The 12,281-nt window shown below is 35.7% G+C and overlaps 1 protein-coding gene across 2 annotated transcripts; it reads right to left on the reverse strand.

Annotated features, from left to right (window-relative positions):
* Positions 1-7,448: 7,448 nt before the first annotated feature.
* On the reverse strand, positions 7,449-10,472 carry LOC145112571 (uncharacterized). Of its 2 annotated transcripts, XR_013710546.1 has the most exons (4): positions 10,394-10,472; positions 9,507-9,622; positions 8,985-9,147; positions 7,449-8,896 (listed from the first exon to the last, which is right to left on the reverse strand). XR_013710546.1 is itself a non-coding variant. In XM_079048722.1 (3 exons), exons 1-3 carry the CDS (start codon positions 9,647-9,649, stop codon positions 8,708-8,710), a joined length of 495 nt encoding a protein of 164 aa, XP_078904848.1. In that variant the 5' UTR covers positions 9,650-9,853; the 3' UTR covers positions 7,449-8,707. The 2 variants fall into 2 exon arrangements, 1 of the variants encoding a protein (XP_078904848.1); XM_079048722.1 differs by lacking the exon at positions 10,394-10,472 and having other exon boundaries at positions 9,507-9,853.
* Positions 10,473-12,281: the final 1,809 nt, after the last annotated feature.

A 12,281-nucleotide genomic window follows, 5' to 3' on the forward strand; every position in this document is an offset into this window, starting at 1 on the left:
TCATGCGTAAACTTTCAAGCTCCCTTTTTAAGGTTGCAAGTCGAGCCGTTCTCACCTGATCCACTCCCAAATACCGTGTTTTTAGCGCATCCCACACTTGCTTTGGGTCAGTGTAACTCGCCATTTGCAATACCATGTCTTCGGGTATCGCTTGAAACAAGAAGGTAAGAGCTTGTTTTGACTTCTTTTGATCTGATGCTTCACCTAACGCCTTTGGTCTGACCTTCTCTCATATGCCGTGTGCATCCATAATTGACTTGACTTTGACCGCCCACACTGGATAATTCGTTGGAGTCAAAACCGGAACTTTATATGTCATCGAACCTCTTTCTTTAACCAACGACATCCCTTTCTCCTTAAACCCAACCTATTTAATCAAGCTTTTTCCGAGAGCACTCTTCCACCGCACAACAAGACAAGGTCACGACCACCTTTACCGTCTTCCGTCACCTGCAAAACGAACCGAATTAAAGTCACCCGCTTTGACGTCTTCCCATCCGTTTATTCCGTGACTCCGATTAGTCTCTCACAAGCCTGATTAAGAGAAATCGGGGTTCCTTGTAATCAACCTCGAATCACACCCCTTTCAACGAAACCTCTCTGATACCAAGTGTAGATAACAAACAAGATACAATTTTCTTGTGTTGCAAAGATTGCCCAACAAGAAGCAAAAAGAAAGAAAACAATGGCTAAAAGAAAAGAAAAAAAGTAATTACTTGATTCCAAAGGTTAAACAAAAAACTTGGGGTTCCAACAAACTATTACACCTATATATACTAATTGAAATAGAATCATACTCAAACTCTAAAACAATAAAATAAAACTTAAATATGTAACTTTCCTAAAATGCCCTTGAAACTAAAAACTCATTTTATGGATATTTCAAACTGATTAATCCGATAGAGGTCATCAAGCTAGAAATTTTCGATCACCACCCATGGAGGAAGGTAACACTTCAACCTCGCCAGAAGAAGAATCATGGGAAAAATTAGATGCCCATTAAAATTATAAAACCTCAAATTAAATCTTGATTCTGACTCACTTATTTTGAAATAGGACATCAACCATTCCCAACTTGACCGTCAAAAATATTTTTCAGTAGATATGTTCCTGGGCTAGAAAGACTAAGATGAAGGCGTTTCTATTCAAGGTTGACTTCGATAAAGCCTTTGACTCCGTCAATTGGCATTTCTTAGACTCCTTGATGGCGCAAATGGGATTTGGTCACCGATGGCGCTTTTGGATTAGAGGCTGCCTCGCCTCCTCAAGAGCTTCGATTCTCATTAATGGCTCCCCCACCTTCGAGTTCCTCATATCCAAGGGCATTAGACAGGGAGACCCTCTCTCTCCTTTCCTTTTTAGTCTTGCCATGGAAGGGCTGAACGCGGCAATGCGATCAGCATGTCAAAACGCTATTTTTACCGGCATTCATCTCCCTAATAATGGGCCTTCTATTTCCCATCTTTTTTATGCAGATGATGCCCTCTTCGTCGGTGAATGGACCAACTCCAATTTCTCGAACTTGGCTAGAATTCTCCGTTGCTTCTATGTCGTCTCTGGTCTCCGTGTTAATTTCCACAAGTCTAGAGTCTTTGGTTTAGGGGTGGCGAACAACGAGATTTCCAGTTGTTCCAGAATCCTTGGATGTGAAGCAACCACCTTCCCTTTTATTTATCTTGGTGTTCCTGTGGGGGCCAACATGGCTCATAAACACAACTGGGCTCCGGTTATGGATCGGATTAGTGGCAGACTTTCTAACTGGAAATCAAAAAATTTATCCTTTGGTGGTAGATTAATTTTAGTCAAATTAGTCCTTGGGAGCATGCCCCTGTATTACTTTTCTTTGTTCAAAGCTCCGGCTTCCATCGTGCAGAACATTGAAAAAATCAGACGTTGTTTCCTTTGGGGAGCATGTGAGGAAAGAAACAAAATTCACTGGGTAAAATAGGATACTGTCCTGGCTAGTAAAGAGTGTGGTGGCCTCGGTGTTGGGTCTATGAGGAGTATCAATATTGCTTTACTCTTCAAATGGATCTGGAGAATAAAGTCAGATAGCACAACACTTTGGAGTCGGGCTATTTGCGCTATTCATAACTCCTTTTCGAAACCGCTATCTAATATTTCTAAGAAGTCTTTTCCAGGCGTTTGGTATAATATTGGTAAAATTATGCAAGATATTGAAGCTTTAGGCATCAATCCCATGAAGATTCTCAAGTGTTCGGTGGGCTCTGGTACTAACACCCTCTTTTGGCATGACTATTGGCTGGGAGATGAACCTCTTGCCTCTCAATTTCCTCACATGTTGGCCCTTGATGTGAAAAAAATCTTGTTTTGTTTCTGAGAGAATTTCCATAAATGGTTGTTGCTGGAAATGGAAAAAAACGCCAAGGCTCCTTTGTGAGATCGAGGAGTGGGACAAATTTCAAGATTATTTCCGTAACTGGTATGTCTCTAATTCCCCCGACAGGTGGACTTCTACCTTGGCTACTGATGGCAGTTTTTATGTCAACAATTTAAGACGTATTATCGATTTTAAAATCACATGTGATGTTGATAATCCAATCATCTGGACTAATGAGGTCCCCCGCAAAGTAACCGGTTCTTGGTGCGCATGTATGGATCGCATTCCTTCTTCGGTGGCTCTTTCTCTCAGAGGAGTCTCCATTCCCACCTCCGGTCACTTTTGCTCTAATGGACTTGACTCTACAGATCACATTTTGATTGGCTGCTCGTTCGCTACTGAGGTGCTTCAATGGACGTTAAAATGGTGTAATATCCCATGGCAGACTTTTGATTCGGTGAAAGACCTGGTGGGTTTTGCGGCTAATTGGGGTAGATATCCAAAGAAGAGAAGAATCTTGATTGCCATTGTGTACGGTTACCTTTGGTTTGTCTGGAAAGCCAGAAATGACATGGTGTTTAATAAAAAGCACACCACCCCTACGAATACTGCGGACCACATCATTATTGAGGTGTACAATTGGGTGAACTTTAGGGGCAATTTGGGTAGATTTATTTGGTCGGATTGGCTTTGTTGTCCTTTTAAAACTATGTAATCTTGTTTTGTTTTCTTTTTGCTCCGCCTGTCTCTTGTAGGCATGCGCTTGTTCTGTTTTGTTTGTTGTTTTTTCTAAATCGCCGTTTCCAAAAAAAAGTACATATTTGTTGAGAAAAAAGAAAAACTAAGCAATAAAAAAGAACACTAGCACTTTCCCGATGGTTAATTCTCATTGTCCTAAATCCTAGAAAGAAACGTAAACTTAAATGCCAACAATTTTAATCTTGAATCAAAACATCATTGGGTTGACTCAACACCTTTCTTAACATTTAGACTTCTAATTTTCAGGATAAAATAGAAATAAATAAATTCAGCTAGGCTAAGAGCACTTGTCTTTCGAGTATGAAATGGATAAATGGAGATTTACATCAAAATCCAGCCAACGTGGAAACTCCAAGAAGAACTTATTTGATGTTTGTGTTCCCACTTTAAAATACACAAATGACATGATTATAAATAACACAACTTTATGTTCCACCAGGCGAATGCATGTATAAAATACCTAGTTAAAATAAGAAAAATGTATGTTATATTAAAGATAACTAAATCATTGTTATTAACAAATAAATAATAAATTTATAATAAATCAAAAAATTATCTTAAATATTATCCTGATTTTAAGTATTATCTTTATGTTGCACTATATCATAAGAGATAATGTTGACACTTGGAATTGTTGCCCTTATACAAAGTTATGTAGTTAAAATAGAACCAAATGAAAGTTGTTAAAAATAACTAAGTCATTATTGTTATCTATTAAATAATAATTTCATACTAAATTAAAAAAATTATCTTAAATACTATCATTATATAGAACATATGATAAGAGATACATCATTATAAGGTTGGAACTTAAAATTTTATTAACAAGGTTGTAAAACTTGACCAACTCAACCAAATACTCACAAGTTACTCGGACTTCACCTTCAACCGAGACGAGTTTGGCTAACCCGGCCAAAGCGCTTATACATTAATCAAACTCGGCTTAAATTGGTCAAACTCAGACAGGTTCAACTCAATATACCCAACAACATAATTGTTTTTATTGAAAACCCAGTTTTAACCAGAAAAAATATGGTCCATAACCATTTTAAAAAATCTGAAACTTAACTGGACACTTGCCAAAACCAAAGTATCCTACAAAGGCAGGCGTAATGAAGTTCTTATGGCTTTTTGCATTTGAAAATTTCAATCTTTCCTATATATATAGAGGACGAGACATTCTCTTGTTTACTCTCACCATCGTTGTGGGAAGAAGAAATTTTAATCGAACTCCATTATACCTTTGTCAATAATTTCATTTTGTTAAATAACATATTAGGTAAATAAAATAAATAAATAAATAAGCGTTGTAAAAAAAATATTATTCAATAATTCCATTTTTCAATAATCTTGTAAGTTTTTATCCGAAGAAGTAATTTTTTATTAAATAACTTCTTGTTAAATCACAAAATCATAAATCTAAAAGAGCTACCTAATATAGAAAGTTTGTTTATGTGTATTTTCATGATTCAAAAATTCATTATAAAATGAATTCATTTAGAAAATATAATCAAGTATATCGTTTGTGCTTATAAATCAAAGAGATTTTCAAAACAGTTATAAGTTTATGTTTAGGCAAATGTTTTTTTTTTGTTTATTTAACATTATTTAACAAATTTATAATATTATTAGAAAGAAAGTGAAAAGTCATAAGAGTTTCAAATGATTTTGATGAAAGAAAAAAAATATGTTTCTTTTATAATGATATGATATGCTATGATATTATGTTTAAGTGGATGCTTTCATTCTTGAGAACAACGGATAGATATGGGGTTTAATTTGACACCCTTTCTTTTAACCAAAATCACCGTGAATCTAACATGCCTCAATGATTCACCAACAAAGCCTCCCGTTTGATCAACCACACCAACCCACAAGACTCATGTCAATTACTATATAAAAAAATATATATGACTAACCAAATTCTTTATTTTTTTTTTATCAACTATATATCAACACCCTAACACAACAAACAATACATGTATAATACTTTCATATATGTGTACAAAATATATTAAGGGAAAATGACACTATAGCCCTACGATGTTTTTCACATTTGCCCATTCAGTATCTTATGTTATTTTTGTGTCTTTTAAGGGAATAAAGTTGATTTTGTCGGGTTGAATATGTCCTTTTGTAAAAACTGAAGGGGTCAGGTTCCTCATCTAAAACCCATTTGACTTGTCCATGCTTTTTATTCGTCCATTTGACCGATTCTTGTCCATTTGACCGGTTCTTCTTCCTTCTTTTTCTCAGTTTCTTCTTCTTCTTCACGAGATCTTCATCTTCTTCTTACTTCTTCTCATCCAAACAAGAAAAAATAGTGATGTGCGATTGTGGAAGCATGGCAATCATAAGAACTTCCACCACTAAGAAGAATCTCGGTAGGGTATACTACACTTGCCCGAATATAATACTCCATTCTTATTCTAACCTCGATAACATTTGGGTTTCTTTTGCTAAATGATGATTATTGAAATCTACAGGGACCTAGGAGTGGGTTTCTTTTGTGGGTTGATGAGGTTGAAAATCATTCAAGGGTTATTTGGTTGGAGATTGGTTTCAAGGTAGGTGTGATTGGGTTTCAGTTTTGGGTTTAAAGGATTCTGGAAGAAATTTTGGGGGTTCATGAATGGTTTCTGGAAAATCAAGAAGAAAAGATTTATGGGTTCGTGAATAATGTATGGGTTTGTGAATGTGATGTTTTTGTTGTTGAAATCAGGAAAAAAATTGTCTTGAGAATCAAATTCTTGTGTATTTATCAAGAAAAAAAAACGACTGTTTTTCAAATTCATATTATTGTGTGTATTGAGAGAGAGAGAGGGAGAGAGAGAGAGAGAGAGAGATGGGTCCAATTTAATTATTTATTTTCTTTTTCATTTAAATTAAATAGAAAAAACATAAAAAAATATCAGAAGGGCATTATAGTCATTTCAGTTTACCGAGGGACCAAAAATGCAACGAAACTACCTCAAAAGGACCAACAATCCAAAAAAGTTGTGGTTTGGACTAAAACCCCCAAAAAATACATACCACAGGGACATTTTTGCAATTATATCAAAAAAAAATTATATTATACCAGTCAAATGCTTAAATAGATATACTTTTTATTTATTTATTTTTGCCACCAAGGATAAGTAGATTACCTGTGACCAATAAACATGGGTCTTAAATAAAAGGGTAAATTTCATTCTATTATTTGGGTTAATATGCATGGTTGTTCCCTAACATTTTCTTAACTTGGATAGTCCTCAATGTTTGTTACATATATAGTCCCTACCATAAATAAAAAGATTGTTTTGTACTTGACTATTATTTTTTAATTTAGTTATAATTATGTATATTATTATACCATTCTATCTTTTTCTCTTACCCTACTTCATTAGATACTTCATTAGAGAACCCTCACCCATAAGAGAGCCCTAACTCATTAGACAACCATATGAGATAACAGCCGTCAGAAATCTACGATGCCGATCGCCTCTCACCCACATCCGTCAAAAAGATCCGCCTACACTTCCCATTCTCGTTTTTCCTCCCATGCAACCAACCACGTACCATTCTTCCTCCGGCAACCAGAAGTCGTAGGTTATACTTCTGTCGTCAACCACCTTTCAACCACAACCGCTGAAACATTTGCATACCCTTCTCTTGCTCGTTTTCCTCCCCTGCAAACAAACCCATCTCCTTCTTCCTCTTGATCTGGGACATCGACACCGGATCTAATACAATGCTAGTGAACTCAACCATCACCACCACCCTGCATACGCACCTTCTTCAGCAATGATGAGCACATCCTGATGCGGAAGGGATTAGTTTGTTGGGGTGGATCAAAATGAAACTCAAGAACTAGTGGACGGCAAGAAGGAGATCGTCGGCGCCACCACTCAAGTCATCGTCGTACTCCGGACAAGAAGTGACATAGAGGGCAGATCTGGAGGTGGAGTTACGACATAGTAGTCAGTCGATGATTCATCATAGGACGATGTCGGCATATGGTGGCGGATGTGACAGTGTTGCTTGTCGGAGGTGCCGGTTATATGTACCACCGATGAGATGAGAGAAGAGGGGGAGAGACAGAAAGGCCTAAGATGATATCTGTTGAGTTTTACTTTTCAGTGATTTTCAAAGAGGAACTTGAGTATGTGTGTGTTTTTGTGTGCAAGAGATAACATGGATTAGAACCCACTAAAATTAATATAATTAAAGAAATAAAATCAGTAATAAAAAAACTAAAAACATATAGATAAAGGTACAAGAGTCATTTCAGGTCTCTTCTAGACTTACCACAAACAAAAACTAAACCAGCGGGATGGGCAGAGTAAAAAAAAATTAGGGACCAACCATATAAATTATCATGGGCCATAGGGACCATTCATGTAATTTACCCTAAATAAAATAAGGCTAGACATCTGTTTAGTGTAAACCAACATGTGCAAATGTTAATCTGTCTGCAACAGAATATCAGATTGAACAACTAGAAAGAATATAGATAAACCTAATTAAAAAACACTGCATCATACTTGAAGTCTCTCCGTTTCAATTTTTTCCTCTATCATCATCCACCATCTCATACTTGGCAGGTGCTACCCAAACAAGACTGTCGACATACTCCACGATGTTTTGTATACAACAATCTGGAGGACAATAATGTTCAAACAATTTCAGCGTGTTTGCATTTGGATCATACAAGACAAGGTATTCGTCCTCCTCAAAGAGAAACTCATTGCGTGATGTGAATCCAAATACACATGCATACTCATTAAACCTTGAAAAGACATAGCGTTTCACCCATGATTCAGCAACCCCATACTTATCCATTACCCGCACATCACAAGTACCATCAACCCTAACATGTGTAATCACACAGAGCTTTTCAGCCAAAACTCCTAAACTATTTTGACGGTTATCATCAAGTATAAAATCTGGAAGACGTATCTCACGGAATGTCTCTGAACCCAAATCAAATGCCACTATCCTTTCTGACTCATACTTCTCACCAATACAACCGAGCCAATGAAGATGGCCGTCATGACCATCAACACAAAAATAATTGCCATTGGTAAGGGTTGTGATGTGTGAGGGAAACCTCTCAGTGATCAACTCCCACAAACCCTTTCTCATACTATAAATCTCGACTTGCAGCCACGAATTAACGACATATGTGGGTGGTCCGCTAAGGCCTGTGAGCTTGACAAGTTTGTAATCATCTGTTTTGGGATCAAACCCAAACCCAAAAGAGACTTTGATCCAACTGTAACAAGGGGAGGGCGTGGAATATGGCGGAAGAGTTGACACGGCTGAAAGAGAAGGGTTCCAAATGTGAATGACAGAATGATTATCGTAAGAAGAGCATATTAAGCCGTTAACAGAACCAATAATCCTGATGCCATCTGTATGTCCGGATTGGGGGTTAACTGGGACTTTGATGAAATTAGCGACCTCAAGACGGAGACATCGACTCAGTTTTTCAGTGAATGGTTTAAAGTAGTAAAAAGAAGAAAATTCTTCTTCATGTTGGAAGACCAAGAGAATTTGATCGTTGTGATGGATGGAACGATGGAGGTGGGATTTTACAAAAGAGGAATGAGATAAAAGGGCATTCCATTATTTGGAGACAGATCTCATTTGAGCAAGTTGTTTGGCAAATAAGCGGATGAATATGTTTTCTAAAAGCTCCCCCTGGAGATTCTCCATAGTCGCCGGGTGTTGCGTTGAAGCCATTGATGTGATTGGAAGGTGTGTCCCATTATTATTAGTAAATGTTGAATCTCGAGCAATCTCGTCTTCAAGAACCTGAAGACAATATATAATAATATATTGGACTTGAAAATACGCTAAGGAATTGTTTTGCTTAAAAGATGAGCAAGAAGATATTACTCACCCTTGAACTGACAATGGAAGCATGGAAGTCATCCCTCTCGTCTCCATGTTTATGTCTTTTCATCGGGCCACTTGTTGTTGATGCTTCAAGCCTTAAAAGAGGAGTTAGTGACTCCTCCATGATTCTGGAATGCACCAAAGCCATCAAGCGCTGTGCTTCATACCTGTAGCAGCAATATATATCACATCAGTAGTGCCAGAACAATTCCAAAGAATAAGAATATTATGAAATTAACCACTATATAAAACGAAAAGCAGTGCCATTTCTGTCCACTTAAACAAATTTTCTGCTCTCCATACTAAATTAAATTGGCAACAAATATCAATATAGAAACACAGCCAAATTTACTAATTGATTGATGCATTGACCGCTTTTAACGGCTCAAAAGCAAGTTTTTGGCAAGTATGTCATGTGAAAAAGTAAAGCAGCTTATTGACAAATGAGCACACAACTCAGTTTACATATGCAGTATGAAGTAATAGGCTAATAGCAGTGTAGGATTTTACTAAAAGAAAGACCAACCTAGTAAAAGTCATTTGTTTCACCATTTGTTCAAGCTCTGATATCCCAGTGGCAGAAGAAATGCTAGCAAAATTTCCAACTTGATGAGTGCTTAATTCTGATGCTCCAGTTGATTTCTTCATTTCAGGAAACCAAGAGTGCATTGAGGTTAAAATGGTTACAGAGAAAATGGTAGTATAAGGAATTGAGAAGAGTACACGTTATTAATCAACTCGTAAAAAAAGTACTACAACCAACAATTAAACAATCCCCTCCATCTATTTTTAATAGTTAATTGTAATGACTCTCAAGTATGGACTAAAAACTATTAACAAATTAACAGATGAGGTTTTCTAGAGAGGTTGTTGTCAACAACGTAACAGGTCTTGAATACATAGTCTAAATGAACTTGTGATATGGATGTGTGAACACAAGAAAACCAAGATAGCAAAGTAAAGTGTTGAAACAAATTCGCCCCACTACAACTGTCAACATTTATCACCTTATGAGCAAAGATAAAAATACTTGCAACTCACATGAATCAATGGATTGTATTTGTTCACAACTTCTAGGAAAGGGCATCCAAGTTGAACTAATATGAGGATGCCACTTGGTATTTTTATATAATATACAGAAAGTACGATCAAACAGCAGCACAAGCCATGGAGATATATCACAAAACCAAACAAAAAATATATTACTATTTGTCCACTTAACTAAAATTAGCAAAATTCGAGAAACAACTTGATTAAAAACTAATATGTGAAAAATAAATGCAGTTTAAAAACTTGCAATTAAGCAAAAAATTAAAAAGCTATTAGCATTAAGTATTGAAACCATTATACAACATTTTAATATGTTAAGCACACGATTAAAATGGTTCAGGAAGCATGAATTAAGAAACTTACATTTGGCCGTGCCTCATGAGAAACATTTTGGGGTTCTTCATAAATCTCTGGTCATATAATAGCTTTTGTAAGAGGCATGTCCGCAGAAATACAAGTGAGGTAATGCAAAGGATATATCTAATATCAATATATATCTTAAGTTCCAGACATGCAAAAACATTTACAAGAACGACATTGTCAACTATTACAACAAAATGATTTAAAAATGCATATCAATGAGAGATAAATGGATGCTTAGATTCATAATTAACCTAGTATGAAGACAGTGATCCATGCGATGATGAAATGGTTAGTATATTCAAATATAATGATTTGACCACGTGACAACTATGATTATGTTTCAGATAATTTATTTATTTTGAGAGTTACCCGCAACTGAGTAAAAACTATATGTAAACCTAAATTGACTGATTACTTATAAAGAAGTAGCTTTTTGCACTCTGCAGCCATATTGAAGAAAACCTCTAGCAGTAAAAAAAAAACATGCAGCATTGAGTACACAAACATTTCTAAAAATACGACACTACGATATATATAATAAGAGATTATAAGCATATTTCTGATTTGGACGTAAAAAAAAAAAGCGATCGTGACATAGATAAAAAAAAAAGCGATCTTCAAAAAAAACCCACGATAAACCTCGACTCCAAGTCACGAACGGACGAATCCTACCAAGCATCTTCACTGTGACTGTCGATCATCGACATCTCCAAGGAATCCAAGAATCGATCATCGCTTGTACGATTCCTTGATTAATCGATCATCCTAAGATTGTTCGACCTCCGGTTCCAACGATCTTCATCATCAATTATCATCTTCTCAATTCTCAAGTCGACATCTTCATATTTTGCTTCAATGAAACTATGGATGCTCATGAAGATCAAGTAAGATTATATATTTGTATTTCATGTTTTAAGCTCCATTTAACAATGTACTTTGTACTTTGTAGACATACATGCAAGATTTCTGTTATATTAGTTTATAGTATGAATGTAAGATTGTCAAAACTAAGAATTTATTTAGTTATATAATTAATGTGTTATATTGACAATGTAGGATTTAAATGGGTTACCAAACGTACCATCATCAAGATACCGAAACTCGGATGTTCATGATGCCAATAATGAAGATGGTAATCCGGCTATTTGGATTGGAAAAGACTTTGATGACCAACTAATATTATCTCATTAGCAATATTTACTTCTTTAGCATTCTGTCGAAATTTTGAAAGTTGCATAACTCACTCAAATTAACTTGTTCTGAACTGAATCTTCTTCCTACATGTAGATTAGGATTTGTAGTTAAGTTTAGACTATAAAAACGCTTGATTTGGTTAAAAATTGAATGAGTTACAAGTCCCGCAAGGAAGGGTGTCAAATCAGAATTTTTTTTTATGTTTCAGCAATTAAACGTAATCTGACTTTGTTGTTCAAATGTGCATAACTCACTCAATTTAACTTGTTTTTACCTGAATCTTTTTCCTACATGTAGATTAGGATTTGTAGTTAAGTTTAGACTATAAAAACGCTTGATTTGGTAAAACATTGAATGAGTTACAAGCCCTGCAAGGAAGGGTGTCAAATCAGAAATTTTTTATGTTACAGCAATTAAACGTAATCTGACTTTGTTGTTCAAATGTGCATAACTCACTCAATTTAAGTTGTTTTTGATGGGTTTTAGGTAAAACAAATAAACTAGAAAACAATTCCTAAGTTCACATGCAACCTACTTTGGATCTATGTTTTAACTATTGAACATATAACTGTGAATTGCAAAACAAGAACCCTAGAGGAGAGAGGCTAATTTCGAAATTAACAAACTAGGGTTTAGGAGTTACATACCTTTCAATTGTTATAGCAAACAATTGATAATCCTCTTGATCTTGATC

This window comes from Lactuca virosa, chromosome 5 (assembly GCF_052849685.1).
Source record: "Lactuca virosa cultivar CGN04683 chromosome 5, Lactuca_virosa_CGN04683_v6, whole genome shotgun sequence".
Lineage (NCBI taxonomy): Eukaryota > Viridiplantae > Streptophyta > Magnoliopsida > Asterales > Asteraceae > Lactuca > Lactuca virosa.